Source organism: Misgurnus anguillicaudatus, chromosome 19 (assembly GCF_027580225.2).
Source record: "Misgurnus anguillicaudatus chromosome 19, ASM2758022v2, whole genome shotgun sequence".
Lineage (NCBI taxonomy): Eukaryota > Metazoa > Chordata > Actinopteri > Cypriniformes > Cobitidae > Misgurnus > Misgurnus anguillicaudatus.
In genome coordinates, this window is record NC_073355.2 from 32,170,300 (window position 1) to 32,191,849 (window position 21,550).

The following is a 21,550-nucleotide window of genomic DNA, read 5'->3' on the forward strand; positions in this document are numbered from 1 at the left end:
ATGTGACGCTCCTTACTGTGTTTGAAAGATTCGCTCACAATGCAATGCTAACAGGAGTTAGCCTACAGGCTGAGACCGAAGCGGGAGGAATTGTGATAATGTCAGTCTTGTCTACATCATCAATCCCAGGAAGTAAAGTGTTGCCTACAATTTGTGCATTTGTTGTAGTCCAAGACAAGGAGATTTATGTTGGAGACGATAACTTGCGTCATAGTTTGTACCTTTTGCATATCGTTAACATGTACTAATACACACTTACACACCAAAGGAAATGTAAAACCATGAATCGGATAATTGGTGCTCTTTCAAAACTTTTGTCCTACAATTTGGATGTTCTCAAATGTCAGGGTAGTACAACCACAATCATGGGCCTTTTATTATGAAGTTAACAAGGGTCAACAGTAAACATATCAAATCATCCTGTTAACCCCAGGTGGGCTTTATGGCTTAATGAAAAGTTTGTAGATTTCTATCAAATACTGAAAAAAGTATTTATGAATTTGATATCATAGGCAAAAACTTATACCAGCATTCAAGTAGACATCTGTTAAATAAGAATTAATTGCAGAGGTCAGGTGGTGCTACCAGGAAATTAAAGCGTGCACCTGCTGTGAATGTCCCCAAGAAATAAAAAACATTTAGATAAATCATTTTAAACAGGTAATATTTTAGTTTTAATAAATGCAAGCTGTGGTTGTCTATAATTGTTATTATATATATATATTTTTAAATGAATGTTCTTTAGTGTATAGTTTCCAAATGTAAGTTTTATCGTAAAGTTGTTTTACACTTTTAAACTATTTTCAGGATTATCATTTTAAATGCCATTATCAAACAAACAATCAGCATAACGTAGGGAGTGCATTAAAACGTTTCTGGCAAATAGACAATGATTAGTTTTACCATCTGACATGTTTTTTTTAATGGGTCAATCAAAAATGTTGTTGAAAAAAATCATTACAATTTAAGAAATACCAATTAAACATAGTTCCTGAATCATGTTTTGTCATTGACCCTATTTATGGTTCCATACCTTTAATGTCTTCATTGTTGTTTTAGTAGTCTATGTCAGTGGTTCACAAACTTTTTCAGCGTGCGGCCCCCCTTGTGTACGGTGCATTCCTTCACGGCCCCCCAAAGAAAATTTGTGACAAAAAACTGTTCTAAAACTCAACAGTTTAATAAAAAAAATTAAATTATACAAAAAAGTAGTGCTTTTGGTTAGTAGCCTTATTTTTGAGGTTTAATTACACAGAATTCATGATAAATTAATGTATTTCATAAAATGTCATATAACTGGGGCCCCCTGGCACCATCTCGCGGCCCCCAGTTTGAAAACCACTGGACTATGTTATAAATACATTTTATAATTTTTGTTCGCAAACGTTATTTTCATGTTACACGTAAGCGCAGTTATTCACACATTTTTGATAATACAGATATACTACTTTTGCAGTTTACTAACACCATCTTAAGCAGATGCATGTTATTTACAATAAACCATGTGTCCTCTTAAAATAAATCAATAATATTTTAGTAAATTAAGTTGAGAAATCTCTGGCAACAACAAAGCAAGTTGACTTAATTTAACTTTATGAAACTGTAGCTGTGAACTAAAACTTCACACATAATTTTTTTGAAGATTATAATGAGAAGCAGAGTCAAAGTTTCCAGTGTCTGTTTCTTTAATATCCATTTTACCCTAATCCACTTTTCTTTTTTCTTAAAAACTTCAAGTATTTGTTGTGAACACAAAAGTCCAAAAACTTTTTTCTTCTAAAATGCAAAGACAGAAAAGAAAATCTAATAAAACAGTTAACAAATAATAATAATAATAATAACAACCATCTTAAAATAACCGTTCAATCATATTTTCAAAGCCATAATAGTCATCAACACGAATATCAAGTTTTCAGCATCTTAAAAATGGCTAACATCTATCTTACGACTAAAGAAATTCACCATTTACTTAAAATTTTCACTTTCTGCTTCTTGTCAGTCGGCAAGACTAAAATGACTACACCAACCCATTGATATTCTTTGTTTTGTCTCTACTCTGCTAGATTTCTACCAACACAATAGCAAAAGTGGTCATAAAACAATTAAAACAAAATGAAAAAAAAAAACGAAAATTGGTCACAATACATGAAAGCAAAAACCTAAAAGAACCAAACATGTTCCTACAATAAAATGAATAGCAACAGCACATTCAAAGTTTCTAAAATAAAACTTCTAATGCACCGCAATTGCAAATCCAACTGAAGTCTTTACATACATGCATTATTGATGAGGAACAAGCATGAGACGTCCAATCGTGACCTAAGCTTTGTTGCCGCCTAGTGGTAGGAGGCAAGCATTTACAGTACTGGGCATTTGAGTATTAAGCCTCCTACAATAATAACAAAGAGCACCAGTGATTGCCTGTATACAATAACTCTGCCTGGATAGAAGTCTTGTGTGTCTACAGTCTAGTCCATATTCTATCATATGAAACCTGAGCTCTAGACGTGTTGCTTGAACAAATGAGTCAGGGAGGTTTTGGAGGTATCAAACAAACAAACAGCAGCATTTCCCCAACTAAAACTCATCCATCAGCCACTGTCCCGCCAATCGCTCACTCTAAAGAAAGGAAAAACGTACATTGATTGAGAAATGGAGAAAAAGAGAGATTGTAGTTCAGTGGAGTGGCTCAATATACTTGACGTCATTCGACTATTACAGTACATTTCGGATAAATGATTGGGTTCAGTCTATACACACCAGCCCATTGAACTTTGGGCCTATTGAGGTAATGAAATATTTGAAAGTACAACACTGCACATTTCCTAAATTCTCTGAAAGCATACATGTTTTCAAAAATACACACAGACCAGATGTCTCGCTCACGCACAAACACCGAACAAAACGGACAAGACGACAATAAATTAAAAACAGAAAATAAATAAGATCCAACCGGAAAACTTGTGTATCTTCTCAGTTCACCCAATAAGAGAACTGGATACTGGTGTCAATCTTGTTTGGTCCTAAGAGGAGGGTGGGGCAGAAAGTCTTTGTAAACGACACAAACCTCTGTATCACAGATAAGGTATATGCTAAAAAAGCAAGTACAGTGAAGAAGAGAAAAATATCTTTCAGGATACAATCACCCATATACAGCATTCTAACTAATGCATTTACTCAAGGATCATTTGCACAGGGGATGCAATCTTCACTACAAAAATATGGAGAGGTAAGAACAAAATAAACTCTAAACTGAAGTAGAATAAAGCAGGGAATGCTAAAACTGTATGAGAAAGTAATAAAATGAGAAGACTTTTGGATCTTTTGGTTACCAGGATATTCAAAATAAAACCTAAGAACCCGCAAAAGAAACACAGTGATTAAAGTCTATAAACAGACAGTTCGGATACACACTGGCAGAGTTAAGATGGCCGCGAGAGTGCGATGCAATAGGCCTGCGGCCCATGTCATCTTATCTCATCTTTGACATGCCGTATTAAAATCATCGTCAGCAAAGTCTCATCATTTGCCTTTTTTCCAGATATCCGTATTGCACAACATCAACGTTTGCGCATTTAGTCAAAATTCTACCATCCATGAGATTTTTTTGTGTGGAAAATTCAATTTCCCATAATCCTCGACCACAAAGTCAGTATAAAAATGTTCTCAGCAGCATTAGAAGCATTATTAATCAGTATTGTGAAAATGAAACTGAAAAAGAGAGACATCTCAGTGCTGAGAATTATTTAAACGCGTGTGATCCATCTTCAAACAGCTCCAGTACAAGCCGGTTCCTGCAATCCACATTTTCCAGAATCCTTTCCAATCCACCTTCTCTCTCATCTCTCTTCTTTTCTTGATACTTTAGAGGAATGCCAGGCCGTAGATCTGATACACAAAGACAAAAAGAGAAGCCTTGAGACAGCATTAAAGGATGTGTCTGCTTAAAACATATGAATGTTTGGAGGAGGATTGTTAAAGGGATAGTTCGGCCAAAAATTATATTAAACCCATGATTTACTCACCGCGAAGCCGTCCGAGATGCATATGTCCATTTGTTTTCAGTCAAAACACATTTTCAGTTATTTTAGAAAATATCTTATATCTTCCAGCTGCTAAACAGTAAAGTTACGGGGTCCACGTCCTTCAAGTCCAAAAATGTGCACATATCCTTCCCCAAAGAAATCCAAACGGCTCCAGGATGATAAACAAAGGTCTTATGAGGGTAATCCGCGCAGTGTTGTTGTAGAAATATCCATATTTAAAACTTTATAAACGAAAATAACTACCTTCCGGCAGCGACGGCATCTTAGATGGCGAGTTATTTTCGTTTATAAAGTTTTAAATGTGGATATTTCTACAACAAAACAGCGCGGATTACCCTCAGAAGACCTTTGTTTATCATTGTGGAGCAGTTTGGATTTATTTTGTGAAGGATAGATGCACATTTTTTGGACTTGAAGGACGTGGACCCCATAACTTCACATTTGATTAACTGAAAGATCTAAATCATTTTCTAAAATAACTGAAAATGTGTTCGTCTGAAAAATGATGGACATATGCATCTCGGGCGGCATCGTGGAGAGTAAATCAGGGGTTTATTATCATTTTTGGCCGAACTATCTAATAAGACATAATTTAACAAAAAACTCCTTAAAAGTTCTTTACCATTTTTAATATTACAAATAAATGCAAAAATGTGAACCAAGTCTGGAGTTTCCACATGGGCCTAATTATATACAAGAAAATATCCTAAAGGGGTCATAGCGTAAATATCTGACTTTTTCCATGTTCAAGTGCTATAATTGTGTCCACAATGCACCTAGAAACCTAGAAAATGTAAAAAAATATCAACCCATTAACTTTGCTAAGCCATTTTCTGCAAGAATGTGAAAAATTAGGTTGTTCAGATTTCGCCTGTTTTGTGAGGTAGGTAGCAAGGCAAATTACAACAATATCACCCCTTTATCTGCACTGTACAACAACAGCACCGCTATTTAGTGCAGAGAGAAAAATAATAATTGACAGCACAATTGAGTTTCAATTATAACAAACCACCATCATTGTGATCAGTGTTTGCATTTCATCCGCTCATTTGCATTTTAAATGACACACCCAAAAACAGCACACTTTTGCTCAGGCCTACAAAGTGGCAATTTTAAAAGGGCCATGGCATGAAAATCCGACTTTTTCCATTTTTAAGTGCTATGATTGGGTCCCCAGTGCTTCTATCAACCTAGAAAATGTGAAAAAGATCAACCCAGTAACTTAGTTTTGGTAAACCATTCTCTACAAGCACATGAAAAATAGATCGTTGAAATTTGGCTCTTATTTTAATAATACCACCCCTTAATCTGCACTAGCCAATCACAGCACTGCCATTTAGTGCAGAGAAAAGCACAATTGTGTTTTAATTTAAACAAACCACCATCATTGTGATCAGTGTTTGAATTTTATCATCTCATTTGCATTTTAAAGGACACACCCAAAACGGCACATTTTTGCGCACACCTACAACGTGGCAACTTTAACATGCTATAATAAATTATCTGTGTGGTATTTTGAGCTAAAACTTCACATATGTGCTCTGGGGACACCAAAGATTGATTTGACATCTTAAAAAAGTCTTGTGCCATGGCCCCTTTAAAATGCTGTAATTAATTATCTGTGGGGTATTTTGAGCTAAAACTTCACATACGCACTCTGGGGACACCAAAGATTTATTTTACATCTTTAAAAAATCATAATATGACCCCTTTAAGAACCACACGGAAAATCTTATGTAAAATGTTACATTGAATGATATGCTGTTTGGGTTGTTTAGAAACCCTTCTAGTTATACAGACCTAATGAAGGTTTTGAATGCGGCACTCTGGGGATTGATGCACAAAGGCACTCGTTTGCCTTGCTGGTGCTCTGTTATAAAACGATGGATGAGTTCTGAGACGACAAGAAAAAACGGGTCATTAAAAAGAGAAACATTTATATCACGTTACAGAAAGGTGAGAGAGATGAAAGCACACCTTTGCCCTGCCAAACGGAGTGCATGCTCTGCTCGTAGTTGTGGCTGAACGGTCGATCTGCAGGTGGCTCAAAGTCCCGGGTATACACCCTACCGCTGGGCACGGAGTAACAGCACTTGCACATGCAGGTGTGGTACCTCAGACGACCCTCGTCCAGGTACGGGTGAGACAGAGCGTCACTGCCTGAGATACGCTTAGCCTGCACATAATAGCCCAATATAGGTAAGAACATGTAAAAATCAAAGTATAATATAATAAGATAAGATAGCACAGACCCACCTAAATTTAGCTAAATCAATTCATTTATAGCACCAGACACAGATTAACATTATAACATCACTATATTTTGATAACGTCATACGTACCGGATCGAACACAAGCATGCGACACAAAAGATGAACAGCTTCATGTGTGGCCCCATCCGACAGCATGTACAGAACAGACAGTGATGGCTGAAGAAAAAAGGACACAAATGGAAAATTTAAACGCTGCCGTTGAAACAACCGTCAGAATTCATTGTGCTGAATAATACAGATTTGGTAGATACGCAATTTAAAATCTTTTATAATCGAATACTATATTTGTACATCATGGATCAAATAAATTCAAGGGTTCCAGGATTACTAAAAATGTCTTATATCTTATAAAATAATAAAGCCCTCACAAAAAGCTATATTTTTGAGAAAACAAGTAGAAACCCATATTATTAAATATATATCAGTGGTTCTCAAACTTTTTCGGCATTGTGTACGGTGCATCTCTTCGCGGCCTACAGAAAATGTATGACATAAAAACGTACCTTAAATTGTATTATATAAAACAAAAAAATTTGTTAGTAGCCTTATTTTTCCAAGGAAAAATGTATCAGAATTTATGATAAATTAATGTATTTTATAAACCATCATAAAACTGGGGCCCCCTTGGCACCATCTCGCAGCCCCCAGTTTGAGAACCACTGTTATAAATCTACAAAAAAAAAATGCCTTTTTACACTTCTATTCATTCCTGTGCCTGGAAACCACATACCCAGATTTCTATAATAGCAATAGCCCTGTGAATATTTTACAAAAGGGTACAGAACTGGTTTGTGGGGTCCTCTTAAAATATGAGCTTGAGCTCCTTCACATGCAGACGACATGGCGGAGAGAGGAGGAGTTCCGAGAAGATCAGTGATCAGATCCAACTGAGAGAGAGAAAAATAAGAGAAAATCAATACAATGCATAGTAAAAAAAAAATCTGCAGTGCAATTCTCTTTTAATACATGTCAGTACCTGTTGTATGGGGCTCTGAGCCTGGAAAAGAATGCGACGACCCAGCAACTCCGCGAAAATGCAGCCTACAGACCAAACATCTATAGCTGAAGTGTAATGCTGGCATCCCATCAGAACCTCAGGGGCGCGGTAATACTGCGTCACCACCTCCTGAGTCATATGACGAGAAGGGTCTGGCTCCTCCACTCGTGCCAGACCAAAGTCGCAAATCTACATAAGAAAGTTAACGATTATCTGCTTGTAATTTTCAGTTATTTGGTCAGGTACTAGTGTGGGCACATGTGGTACCTTAAGCAGACAGTTGCTGTTGACCAGCAGGTTCCCTGGTTTGATGTCTCTGTGCAGAATACCTGCAGAGTGCAGGTACTTCAGCCCTGAAGCACAGAGAGAAGCACAATTCATTTAGGACACAGACCAGGGAAACAATCCTTAAAACTGGCGTCAAAATCAGGATATATTTTGCTCTGATGCTAGAATTATGCATCACTTATGTACTGTTGTGTTGAATTTTGGTATGGAAGCAGTTAAGTAGGAAAGCCAAAAACATCACAACAAAGATGGGACACACACACACACGACTCTCAAGATCAAAAACTGTAAGCATAAGTAACCTGCAGTGACTCACCCCTGAGTATCTGGTAGAGGAACACCTTAATGTGATCTGTGGTGAGAGGCTGAGGAGAAACGATGACTTTATGCAGGTCACTCTGCATGAGCTCTGTGATCACGTATCTATAACACGGCTCCAGTTAAGCTGATAACAGATCAATAAAACACATCTACAAACTCGACATTAACAACTTCTATTAATAAAAACATGATGAAATTTAAGGGGCGACTTGTGCATGATATACAAATACATATAAAATCAGCAATAGATGATTATACAGTCATACTGTATCCTCAGAAACAATACAACTACTTTATCTTCTCATTACTTTAGGATTTTCCTTATACACATTATTTAAAAAGCAGGATACATCTCTTCAAAGCAGTCGATTTGTGGAGGCTGGAGAATGTCAAGGGCAGACAGCACCTGTGCCAAAGCAAATGTCCCGCATTAAATCAAAACATGATATTAAAAGTACACCGCCTGTTAAACCCATCCCTTTAAAACCAACAAAACCATCTTGATAATCGATCTACTCATGCATTTACATTACATTTAGTCATTTAGCAGCGCTCCTATCCAAAGCGACTTACAAATAAGACAGCATTGAACGTTTTATTAGAGGAACGAACAATAAATATAGTCTACAAAGTAGGAGATAATAAATATAGCTAGACAAAGATGAACAACATCGAAGATAAAATAAGACTGCATAGTTAGTTAAGATCAAGTTTCATGTTGTTTCTATCCTAAAACTTACATTGTCATGTTTGAAGAAACACAGCATCCGAAGTTCCCTGAAAACGCGCTTGCAGGAGACCAAGTTCTGGAAGACATTTGGCATTTTCTTCAAAGCCACCTTACGTCCGTCTCGAGGGTCCGTCACCGACCTAACAAAGCAATACAACAAAACAGAAATTTAACTTAAATTTACTTTAAAACACTTCAATATTTACAGAATTTCTTCCTTTAGTGTTACAAACAATAATACTATAGACTACATTATAATATAGACCAGTGGTCTCCAACATGGTACATCAGCTTGCCGCACAGAGTCTGCGAGTTGCCATCCGAAGCTCATTTTAAACAATAATAAAACATATCAACAAGTAAAATAAAATCAACAAGTAAAACAAGAGTTTAGAGTAGACAATATCAAAAAAAGTAGCCTTCCAGACTGTTTTATCTACTGTGGTAGCCCTCTCTCACAAAAAGGTTTGAGACCCCTAATATAGACTATATTATACTATACTATAGACTATTATTTATGAAAAAAAAATGTATGTCTGATCATTTAAACAAGGAACAGAGTACAGCGCGTGGGTTGACTTATATATTGAAGTTGAATACTTAGGGCTGGGAATTTGATAAACCCCTAAGCACAAGCATAACAAAAGTGATACGAGCATTTTCAAGTACTCACACAACCCCAAACGATTTAGAAAAGCCAAAGCTAAACTGGTAGCAACACCTTAGCAGTGCAAAAGATTATAGGTTCAATTCTTAAATAACACACATGCTGATGAAATGTATACCTTGAATGCACTGCAAGTCTCTTAGGACAAAAGTGCCGGCCAAATGCATAAATGTATGTCACATATATACATGGTTTCATATTTGCCAAGTCATTGTCTTGAGACACAAATGCTGTACTTACCAAACCACGCCAAATGCGCCATAACCGATAGGTCGATCAGGCTCCATTTCAGCTGGACTTGGAACCTCACTTGCTGGGTTACTGCGAGGTTGTGGGATGGCCGCCCCTCCACCTGCACTGCCTCCAAGAGATGCCGGGTGCCTGGGAGTCCCAGCGGGAGCGATGGGTCCAGTCGGATTTGGCGTCGCACTGAGTCCTGTCGAGGTAGTGCCGGTCGTGGTGTTGACACAAAAGTATTTATGGCCTAACTCTGATCCAGGGAACAAGTTACCACATACTGCTGGCCGACTGGATCCATGGAAAGCCATCCTATATCAAAACAAGCATTGGTGGTTTTAGAAAGAAATGGTTGCACAGGTTAATTCATTAAGGCACACCAGTGTACCTTTAATGCAAATGCAAATTTTTTTAAATAGCTAATTAAATGTCTTAATTTATAGGTCTTAATTTTATATAATCTATTTGCCTCTGGTTTTTAAGGGATTGAAAGACCATAAGAGCAAGTAAACAATGACAGAAATGTGAACTGTTCTTTCAAACAATGTTTATAAAATTGGAACAAGCTGACACTAAACATTTATCCAATAAATTATAATGCCAGAATAAATAAAAACACACAACAATGATGCAATACATCCGCAATGCAACAGTACAACTCTCTCAGTTACATTCCTTAATCAAATATATGTCAGAGGTTTGTGTACTTAAATCATGTGATCAGTCTGTGCTCTGACAAAACATTTGTCTGGACACCCTTCAGAAAGCTAAAGCATTCATGTCACATGTCTGTATGGGGTTCAACAGAATTTAACAGCAATTTTGTTCCTTATCTTTGTTCAGGCTGCTCTTTCCCCCATATATCCAAGCTACGAGCTACTATCCAATGAAACATCTCGTTACAAGCTTATTATTTACGTAAAAATAAGCCGTCCACATAACACAAAAATCAGCATGCATAGCATCACTCTCTGGTATTTTAAAAGTTTTTTATCAATTCAAGTAATGTATTTTCTTATAGCTAACGCGACCTTTCCAGCTGTTACCTCCGGCTAGCTGGCTAACTACTCTGCACCGTGACCTATATATGATGTTTATGTCCACACACGATATTATTTAGACCGAACATCGGATATTAAATATAAACAATCTTTACTAAGATACTACGATGAAGAAAAGTCAACGATAAATTGTGATACGACATGTAAACACGCTAGAGATGTTTGTAAAGTTAGCTTTAGCACAGCAGCTAACCTCTCGGAGCTGATGGCTGAGGCGACGGAGCTTAAATTTGCATCGCGGACGCTGGCGGACCGCAGCGCTTTCCTGGCATTTTCGGTCTCTTTAAATCCTCCTGCTGCAGCTGAATCCAAACCTGGACCGTGTCCGGACGGGTTTCTCTCTTTGGTCTGGAAATCAGCTGTTGGAAGTAGCGGTAGTGAGAGAGAAGGAGGAGTTGAGAGAGAGGGGGATGGAGATGAGGCGAAAGAAAGAAGGGATGAGCGCGTGGGGGAGGGGAGGACCACCGGTGTAAACAATGCGATTTAACCGTTCACTGTCCTGTGTTAATACACACGTCAAGACACGTACAGCAGACATTAAACTTAAAAAAAATGAAGTTGTATTTTCTATGTCTAAATAAATTCATAAAGATTTAATTTGCGTGATTTAGTTCCGGTCTAGCAAAATTAAAACGTCAAATACATGTCAAAATAATAATTAATTTCATAGCATTTATCGTAATTACTATGCCAGAATCCAGATTAATAGGTTTAACAGGTTGCAGATTTAGTCTAAATTAATTTAATGAGGATTAGGACCAAATAGAGATTTGTACCTTTTGATAATTTAAGGGAAATACTAGTTGTTTATCAACACTGGTAAAAAATATATTGTTGATGGATAAAGTATGCATGTTTTAATGTTACATTTGTGACCCTGCCTGTAAAAAAACAGCTAAAGTTTTTTTTTAATAATTTACTTTCTTACATAAAACCACCCTACATAATGCTAGGAACATTATATAACCTTGATATCTTTAATATTGACTGAATAAGGTCATGTCAAAGATTTTATAATTGGATTATGAGACTTTAGCCTTGATTTCACAAACAGGGTCACATTTTTTAAAGGGGACATATCATAATAATCTGACTTCTATCAACCCAGAAAATGTGAAAGAGAACAAACTGGTAACTTAGTTTTGGTAAACCATTCTCTGCAAACATGTAAAAAAATAGGTAATTGAAATTTGGCTCCCCTTATGATGTCAGAAGGGGATAATACTGCCCTTTAATCTGCACTATCCAACCACTGCACATCCATTTAGTACAGAGATCAGCTCATTTGCATTTAAAAGGACACACAAAACGGCACATTTTTGCGCACACCTACAAAGTGTCAATTTAAACATGCTATTATAAATTATCTATATGGTATTTTGAGCTAGAACTTCACATACGTACTCTGGGGACACCAATGATTTATTTTACATCTTAAAAAAGTCTTGTGAAATGTCCCCTTTAAGACTGTTCATTTAATTCAATTTTAACAAGTAAAAATCATGCAATAACAGGGCTGTTTAGGGACTTGGCCAATATTTTTTCCACAATGAATATCAATTCAGAAGATTATCAAAATAATGACAGTGTAGTCTTATCTTAACTACTGATACAAGAAAAGTAAAAGATACAAGAAAAGTAAAATTGCCAAGATCTCTAAAGTGGGACAGGCCTTAACCCCTGTTTTGACAAAAAATGTATGTGTTAAAAAGTACATTTGATGCTATGTTAATTTTTTACTTGATATATTTAGAATTAAATAAAAATGTATGATATTCACCTCCAATGCTTCTAAAAAAAAATAGTAACATGCCAAAGATTCCCTTTTTATTAGGGATGCACGATATATCGGCCGACATATCGTTATCGGCCGATAACGGCTTATTTTTAATATTATCGGTTATCGGTCGGATAAATTATGGATTATTTTGGTTTGTTAAACCACTTCACTTGCTCATTGCTGGCCATGTGGTGTTTTGATTGGTGCTTTCTGTGACATGGCACGAAAATGACACGTGTTGCGGTCTTAAGAAGAGTATAGTCTAGCACAAAGACAAGATGTCCGCGGTCTGGGAGTTTTTCATTGTGAAAATAATATGAATATTTATCGGCCTATATATATATCGGGTATCGCCCCCCAAATATAAAGAGTTATCGGTTATCGGTATTGGCCAAAATTTCCATATCGGTGCATCCCTACTTTTTATGGAAAGTGTTATGACCCTTTCTATCAAAAGAGTCAACTTTTCCAGTATTGCTTATCAAATGCACAAAATTACCAGATAACTAGGCATACATAATATTCAGAATATCGCAACAGAGGCTGCAGTTAGTTAAATTCAGTATAATTAGGTGCATGATCATTATACAGAGATTAATTAGGATAAGAATACAGCGACACCAACACATATTGGCGTTTACCAAAGCATCAACACAAACAGAACTTGAAACATATAGATTACAATTCCTATGCAGCTTAATTAACACTACATTTAACGTCTTTTCTCAAAACAAAAACTAGCCGATAAATCGAGATCAGTTAGAATTGTGAAAAATATCAAAGGAGGCATTGAACAATAGATGCTGTCGTAGCGTTCACATATACTGCGTACATTACAAATATAAATATTTTGTCCATGTGATTAAGTTTAAAACCCTTACAACATTTTGCATGGATTACTGAGAAAGAATGGCCCCGTATTTGATCCTCTCAGACGTTCTCAGTGGTCATTTATCTAAAGATTATTTATAAAGGAATGATCTCTTACAACAGAGTTGTATTATAAATTCTAAAATGTATCTTTTTTATCGTCAAGATCATAGGTAGATGTGAGGCAATATGATATAAGGAAATGGTTAGGAGGCATGATGTGTCCATTCATCTCATTGTGCTACGTTTCCTAACATTTGAATATTGTCAGATTGATCCCTCCATAGGGACCCAAAGTAGTCATTCATCAGATCATCATTGAAACGTGGGGATCTTCTTTAAAACAATATCAGACTGCATCCATCAAAGCATATGATGACCACACAATCCAAAAGACTTCCCAGTCTTCCTGCTCATAAAATACACGTGAAGCAGGATGATGTTTCTTCAGTTCACTTAAAATATTACACATTTGAAGAAAGTCATAAAGTTTAGCACAATGCCAGGAAGATATGAGGTGGATTTGAGGGGTTGGGTAATGAGAAGGTTCCCATTGCAATCTTTGTGTTGGCATTTCCATGGTAGCCTGGAGTGGGAAAACACGGAGGTTTGATTGGTAATCTTGATTTGCATACACACAAGCTCCTCCTCCATAGCAGACCTCCATTAATAAACAAATGGTGCCAAAATAGGAACAGAAGAGGGGATAACTACACTAAAACACATTTTATCTAACATTAGGAGTGAGAAATACAGCTAAAACAATTATGATCTCAAAATTTGATTCCCCTTACATGCACCAATATTTTGACCAAAAAAATAACAGTTTAAACAATGAACTGACTCTAGCATTTTTGCTACTTCAGTATAAATGAGACATGTCACATACTCGCAAATCATTAGGCACACAAACAGGCCCGCAGCTCTACCTATAATTCACATTTCCTCACCTGTCCAGGTTAGACCACTCCTCTTGTACATTTCTCTTCCCACCTATTATTCCCCATCTCATTCACCCCACCCCTGCCTCCTCATGATGTGCTGTTGGCTAGCTGTGGCTTTGAGGAGCAATACTGGAGCAGTCAGTCACCAGCAAGCCAACCGTGACTGGAGGGCTAGAAACAAGAGTAGCTGTCGCCACATTTGCCCCAGAAGTGCTGCTGATGGGGCAAGGAACGTTGGGGTCCGTCTGGTTGGTATGCGTGGCCATATGCCCCTGCAGCTGCGTGGGCGTTTTACAGTGCACACCGCACAGCTGGCATAACAGCACCCCTCCTGGGCCAGACCCACGCCCGACTCCACTCTCCTTCCATTCTTGCCCATGGTGCTTCTGAGCGTGGACACGCAGGTATGTCAGTGTGGTGAAACCTATGTTGAACAGAAATGATTTTGATAAAACCGTAGTCAATCATTTCCTAATAAAACTAATAAAATTTGCATGCTTACTAGATAACCAATGAAACTCACTGCGGTTGCAAATGTGGCAGACGTGATGCTGTGATTGGTTATGGACCCTCATGTGATCTGTGATGTAAGCAGGAGAGAGAAGTTTGCCACATATGTGGCAGGGAACCTTGTCTTCGTGTCTGATCATATGAGCTCGTAACCGGTCTTTAGTAGCGAAGGCAGATTCGCACGTCTGCACAAACCAAAAACACGATTTATCAACAGAAATACACCCATTCTTAATTCTCTCATGCATTCCAAACCTATTCTTATCTGACTCAAACATCGTGACTCATCCTCGGCTCACACACCACCAGACACATATGGCTGCAGCCCACGCATAGGTCCTCACACATACGAGTAGATAAGCACATGCTAGAATACATAAGCACTTAGTTACATACGATAAGTCACTGTATTTCGCTGGATTATACAGCAATACTGTAATGAGATGCAATGCTGATGGCTTTGGGTTTAGTAATGAACTAAAGTGGAAATGACTTAAATGGTCTGGATTTAATAGCATTTAAAGTCAATCCACAACATCTCTAGCACTATGCTGTTGATATTCACTATAATAATTTTTTTTCACAGATTAACATGTTAATATCCCTATTCAGCTGAGGAAAGCATTTAATTGTGATTTTTTTTGGTATGCATTTTAATACTTCCAACAATTACATGCAACCTCGCTTATTTTTATAACGAAAACAGTACGAATAAAACTTGTGGCAACATAATCAGTTATGTAATCATTTGGCCCCAGCATCATCACAGATGTGGCCTTTACCCTCAAATCTAAATCCCTATGACACCGTACTGATTACAGCATCCTTCAGAAAGTCAAGTATAGGATTGTTCAATCTACAGTGATGCAGGAAAAGTTAATGTCAGTGATAAAGAGTAGGATAATAGGAAATGGAGACCGAAAGAATAGTAAAGCAGTGCGTTATGATTACCGGACATTTGAAGGGTCTTTCTGTGGAGTGCACCTGTCGTACGTGACTGTTAAGATGGTCGGGCCTGGAGAAGACAGAGAGAGGGCTCAACCAAGGATTACAATACATACAAAATGACAATAACTATTAGGGCTGTAACGATTAATCATGTGTCCCATAAAAAATGCCTGTCTGAAATCGATTCTGAATCGCAAGGCTGCGATTCTGTGTTTCATGCACAGCTTGTGCGTGTACTACGCCATTTGGTCAGTAGGAAGTCCTTATCAATCTAAAATCATTATGAGGCGGAGTTGTTTATAACGTGCATTTAAAAAAGCAACACTCATTAAACAAAATCATTCAAAATATTCCTTATTATCATGAAAATACCTGAAATAATTTGAAGAACAGCGATATAAATATTCCTGTAGGCATTTCCTGGTATAGCGTTCGTAATGCTACTTCTTCTGTGGCACAAAGGGAGTTTCTGCATGAGAGCGCCCCCTGGCTTTGGGATGTGCCGGGATTTCACCGTAATTCATTAAAATTATTCATTGAGAGAACGCGCATTTGCACGATTAATCGTTACACCCCTAATAACTATCTGCCTGCATGTCACATCTCCATGTCAACTGGAATCAACAAAGAAGTGGAAACGAATGTCAAAACACTTGGAGCGATTTTGTAACTGTCGTAAATAACCCTTATAAATCGAAAAAGGGACAAAGTCATTGAGTTGTTTTATGTAAAGTTTTAATTAAAGAAATAGTTCACAGAAAATTTACTCATTTTAATGCCATCCTGGGTGTAAAGGATTTCTATTCTAAGCCAAAAACTTTTAGATTTATAGTAAATAATTTCTTTTGAAGGGATATGTTTGTGACATATATTTTTGAGAGTGTTTAGTGATCATGCAAACTATAATTGAATGTAATTCTACTAGATCTAAAATGGTGGCACGCCGGCTCCATGTCAATATTTAAGATGATCATTTGTTCCTACGTGTCACAACCATAGACTGTAAAAAAATATGGACGTGTCCGTGATGTCACCCGCAGGTTTGTTAAGAACATTTTTGAAGCCAATTGTTGGCAGGGCCTGCCGTCGCCATTGCGGATAACCGAAAATGGGCAAAAAAGACATATATTAACCCAGCAGAGTTGGACTGTTTTATCTGATAATAGATGGGATTTAAAAAAATTGGCAAATATTTAATGCTAATACAAAGCTAGTAAGAAGCCTGGATATTATTTAATATAACTCTACATTCGCCTGAAAAAAGAAAGTCATATACACCCAGATTGGCAATAAGGCAAGTAAATTATGGGGCGACCTATAAATATTGTTTGTAAAAACATTTAATTTGTAATAAAACTATACCTATGGCACTAAAAAATGTAAAGCAAATAAAAACTGAAACAGTACAAGCTATAATTTGCATTTGTTTAAATCCTCATTGTTTAAGCCTGTACATGGCTATAAATGTCTCTAAATATAGTAGACACAAAAAGGTCACTAATTTTTCTCACCATACTAACCCATTTTCACTCTCGAATTAGTAATTAGGGCATCTCTCTATAGCTTTTCATTTAACAATATCATTCACAATACTCGACCAACTACAGTGTAATACTTACTATTGGAAGCTGCTGTGAACTGGCCTAAAAGTTTGCTCTTGTTTATTCCCAGTTGTGTGTGTTTACATAAATAATAAACCTAAAATGCTGTTTTATTCATTTATAGTGTTTTTATGCAACTAATTGAAGATGTCTTGACTGCGACATATGTGCTTACCTCTATTCAGGTACACAGAAGTAAAAAAAACACTTACCGTGAGAAGCCCTTGGCGCAGTGCGGACACACGTATGGTTTCTCTACCCCTCCTTGATGGGATCGGACATGATAACTCATTCGATCCTTTCTCTTAAACCGCTGCTGGCAGATCGGACAGGAGTACGGCTTCTCATCCGAATGGGACAACCGATGCCGGTTTAGATGGTACACGTCCCTGAACGCTTTTCCACAGGCCTCACAAGCATGATTTTTCCTTACCGGATTGGGATTTGGGTTGGGATTAGAAATTGGAGTTGCATTTACAGGCAATGCGTTTGTTATGGGTATAGAGATTTGAATCGGGGTGGCATTATTTAGGTTTTCGTCTATGTTGCTGTTGGGTGCAGCCTGAAATAAAGGTAAATAAAATGTCAGAGATTAAAACATATTAAGATTAAAGGAAAACACCACAGTTTTTCAATATTTTATTATGTTTTTACCTCAACACAGATGAATTAATAAATTAATACATACCTATCTTTTTTCAATGCGTGCCTTTTTAATCTTTGTACAGCGCTTCTTGAATGTGTTAGCATTTAGCCTAGCCCCATTCATTCCTATGGCTAAATGCTAACACATTCACGAGGCGTTGTACAAAGATTAAGTGCAAGCATTGAAAAAAGATAGGTATGTATTAATTCATCTAAGTTGAGGTAAGAGAACATAGTAAAATATTGAAAAACAGTGCTGTTTTCCTTTAAAAAATATATTTGTAAAAAAAATGTTAACCATTAGTAATAGTTCTTTATTACAATAAATGTAAAAAAAAATCAATACTGATTTCAAAATGATGACACTTTTTGTATGATTATAATTGCTGCAACAGTCGAAAAGGTTTGGGGTCAACCAGATTGGGGTCAAGAAACATGGGTGACTGTACTACTTCAAAAATAGTCATTTAAATATTAGCATATTTTGTGCATGGAAAGAAACAGATCAAGTAAATCAAGAACAATATTTGCTGACCTACTAACCAACTGACTGTGCGTGTTGAATAAATGAGGTGAGAGCAGGTACCGTATGAGACCATGTTACACAACCACTGACGCATTAGCCTCATTTTTGGTGAGACTAGGGAATTGGTACATAGAGCTTTAAAAGTATTTTAGTCTGTTACAGGAAAGAAAGCATGTGTAGAGGCCATATTAAATGTGAAATTAGAGAGCCAACCGAAAAGTCAGGATGAGGGAAGGGCAGCGAGGTTATGCAAAGTATGCAAAAAAGACACAAATCAAACCAGCCTGCACCATTGTCCCAGTAACCACCACTGCAGTAGGGAGGGGCTGATTGACTGACATGGCAACTGTTGCTGGGGCTATAGAGACAGCTACTGTCTCCAGCTGTTGATTGCCAATTGGTGAAGGATGGGCCATGGGGTCAACTGTCGTGGGTAGAGAGGCAGGTATGGACAGATGAAGAAGAGAAAGAGGAATGGTTTGTCTTTCCACTCGTGTTGCGGACTTCCCTCCATCTATTTTCTCTCTGGCGGCCCTGTCCTTCATCTTCACACCGGTGTGGACAGACTGGTGACGGCGCAGGTTATAACTGTTCTTAAACTGCTTGTTACATATGGAGCAGATGTGTGCGGGTCGAGCTGGTCGACTAACTGGCTTCACTGGGAAAGAAATGAAAAGAGATATGTAGGTTTAGTCATCCAATGTTACAGTGTTGCCTTTAAACAATCCTGTTTATGATTTTGATACAAAAAAAAACACGTTGGACAATTTCATAATTCTTAGTTACTGAGAAAGGCAGACGGTGTCTAACGGTACATTGCCCAACTTTTCAAGCGCCAACGCAGGCGTCATCCAATCAGATCGCCTTATTCAAATAACCTAGTGCCTAGCCAATTACATTTATTCAAGCCCGTAGATCAGAGGAGATGTGTTGTGGCCACTGTAATTGGCTGTTGTCAATATGACAATTGCGTCAGGGCCACGCTTCAGACACGTCCTCAGTCAAGCGTTAATGCTGACGCCCTGTGTAAATTAATCGTTAGTGCTAGTGCTTTTAAAAGAAGTGCGAAAGATTATTATTAGGCATATGTTGTGTAACATACACTCACCTAAAGGATTATTAGGAACACCATACTAATACTGTGTTTGACCCCCTTTTGCCTTCAGAACTGCCTTAATTCTACGTGGCATTAATTCAACAAGGTGCTGAAAGCATTCTTTAGAAATATTGGTCCATATTGACAGGATAGCATCTTGCAGTTGATGGAGATTTGTGGAATGCACATCCAGGGCACGAAGCTCCCGTTCCACCACATCCCAAAGATGCTCTATTGGGTTGAGATCTGGTGACTGTGGGGGCCATTTTAGTACAGTGAACTCATTGTCATGCTCAAGAAACCAATTTGAAATGAGCTTTGTGACATGGTGCATTATCCTGCTGGAAGTAGCCATCAGAAGATGGATACATGGTGGTCATAAAGGGATGGACAAGTCAGAAACAATGCTCAGGTAGGCCGTGGCATTTAAAAGATGCCCAATTGGCACTAAGGGGCATAAAGTTTGCCAGGAAAACATCCCCCACACCATTATTAGGTGTTCCTAATAATCCTTTAGGTGAGTTTATCATTTTTGTTTATAAAGTAGTTCCCCACCAATCTAGTTGTTTTTGCCCTAATTTAGCACAAAATTATTTCCGAGTCAAATGGAATATCACATGAGGAAAATAGCGAGGGTGGCTTTTGTTTTCCACTGTGAATAGATAGGATATAGAAAAGGAGGCGTTTTTTCAGAAATAGAACTTGCAGTAGACTGACACTTGGAGGGGTGGGGTTAACAGATGCTCCCGCCCATGCCGTCTAGCTGGCGTCATCAGAGGATCGCCACAAGAGAGCGGAAGTACATTTTCAAATTTTGATTTAAGTTTATTGTGGGCACATGGCTTTTTTTTAAATAATGACCCACACGGATAAATTGTTTATAATTAACACTGAATTTATTCTATTAAAAAATAAGAATTGTCAGTTTTGATTTCATGGCCCGTTCCAAGTATTTGTAAATCTGGAAAAAGTGTGCCTAACTTTTTTTAAATGACAATGTAAGAAAATCAATCACAACATTCACAAATCTCCATGCTCCATAGATGAAAAAATTACGGCGACCTAAATTATAATCCAATTTCACCTAAAAAAGACACATCTATATTACCCTCGAGTCACCAATGTCACAACGACAAGAAACAGCATAACCTCTGTTCCCTCTCCACTAATCTAAACACCCCCACCCTCCTCTTTTGCCCCTCCCTCACCCGGTAGAGGCTCCTCATTCAACGCTGCTGTGTCCACCGTGGATGGGGGCGGGTCTATGTGTTCAGGAGGCGGTTCCTGAGTGTCATCCGTGAGCTCCGGCAAAAGATCTGATTGGAGGGTCGCATCAGTTTGGGACTGTGAAGGCGGAGTCTGTAGTAGGAAGGGGCAAAATCACAAATTTGAAACATTCCTTTGCCTTGACTTGAAAGTGGCACAATATTACTGACAAACGGTAAACATTAAATTAAAACTACGACGACATGACTTGAATATATATATATATATATATTTCCCCTTTAAAAATATTTTCTTACCTGAAAGAGGAAGTTGCTCCAAGCTGCATCCATCTTGACGTGTAAAACAGATGTGTACAGATGTTTTCTGGACTAAAATAGTTTATTTTTCCTTGTCAGAGGTCTCCCTTTATATTATTTTGTTAATTATATGTAAATATCACAACCCTGCTCCGTGCTTTCTATTGATAATAAAAAGCCACTACGTTATATATAAAACAACGCTAACGTTACTGACATCTAAATAATAAAAAAGCACATTACCTTAAGCAATGTATATTAAAATAGAGCACTGACTCTCAAATCTCGATTAATAATGGTGAAGTAAATGTACTTGAATTACAGCTGTCAATCTGTCAGTACAAGCTGACGTAACGCCCGTTGTCAGATAACAGTGGCTCATCATGCTTTATAAAATACAACATTAAGTTACGTTTTTACTGCATGTAATGCGTTATTGTTAATGACAGCGCTGTGTGCAACCAACACATTTTTCATGCAAAACAAT

The 21,550-nt window shown here is 37.5% G+C and overlaps 2 protein-coding genes across 2 annotated transcripts; both read right to left on the minus strand.

The window, feature by feature from the left end:
• Window positions 1-1,667: 1,667 nt before the first annotated feature.
• nlk1 (nemo-like kinase, type 1) lies at window positions 1,668-11,069 on the minus strand. The gene is made up of 12 exons (XM_055194407.2): window positions 10,814-11,069; window positions 9,563-9,871; window positions 8,666-8,795; window positions 8,276-8,331; window positions 7,921-8,027; window positions 7,584-7,669; window positions 7,296-7,505; window positions 7,105-7,206; window positions 6,389-6,475; window positions 6,024-6,222; window positions 5,847-5,940; window positions 1,668-3,888 (listed from the first exon to the last, which is right to left on the minus strand). Exons 2-12 carry the CDS (start codon window positions 9,868-9,870, stop codon window positions 3,840-3,842), a joined length of 1,428 nt encoding a protein of 475 aa, XP_055050382.1. The 5' UTR covers window position 9,871; window positions 10,814-11,069; the 3' UTR covers window positions 1,668-3,839.
• A 1,879-nt stretch (window positions 11,070-12,948) lies between these two features.
• Window positions 12,949-21,411, minus strand: maza (MYC-associated zinc finger protein a (purine-binding transcription factor)). Its single transcript, XM_055194405.2, has 8 exons — window positions 21,064-21,411; window positions 20,749-20,899; window positions 18,729-19,102; window positions 17,486-17,835; window positions 15,676-15,739; window positions 14,738-14,909; window positions 14,221-14,638; window positions 12,949-13,856 (listed from the first exon to the last, which is right to left on the minus strand). Exons 1-7 carry the CDS (start codon window positions 21,094-21,096, stop codon window positions 14,319-14,321), a joined length of 1,464 nt encoding a protein of 487 aa, XP_055050380.2. The 5' UTR covers window positions 21,097-21,411; the 3' UTR covers window positions 12,949-13,856; window positions 14,221-14,318.
• Window positions 21,412-21,550: the final 139 nt, after the last annotated feature.

Coding starts and splice junctions, on each gene's coding strand:
- maza (XM_055194405.2), bottom strand. CDS start 21,096: ATGGATGCAGCTTGGAGCAACTTCCTCTTTCAG. Junction 19,103..20,748: donor GAATGAGGAGCCTCTACCGG/GTGAGGGAGGGG, acceptor TTTCTTTCCCAG/TGAAGCCAGTTAGTCGACCA. Junction 14,910..15,675: donor AAAGACCCTTCAAATGTCCG/GTAATCATAACG, acceptor TGGTTTGTGCAG/ACGTGCGAATCTGCCTTCGC.
- nlk1 (XM_055194407.2), bottom strand. CDS start 9,870: ATGGCTTTCCATGGATCCAGTCGGCCAGCAGTATGTGGTAACTTGTTC. Junction 7,207..7,295: donor CTCAGAGCCCCATACAACAG/GTACTGACATGT, acceptor TCTCTCTCTCAG/TTGGATCTGATCACTGATCT. Junction 6,223..6,388: donor GCATGCTTGTGTTCGATCCG/GTACGTATGACG, acceptor TATTATGTGCAG/GCTAAGCGTATCTCAGGCAG.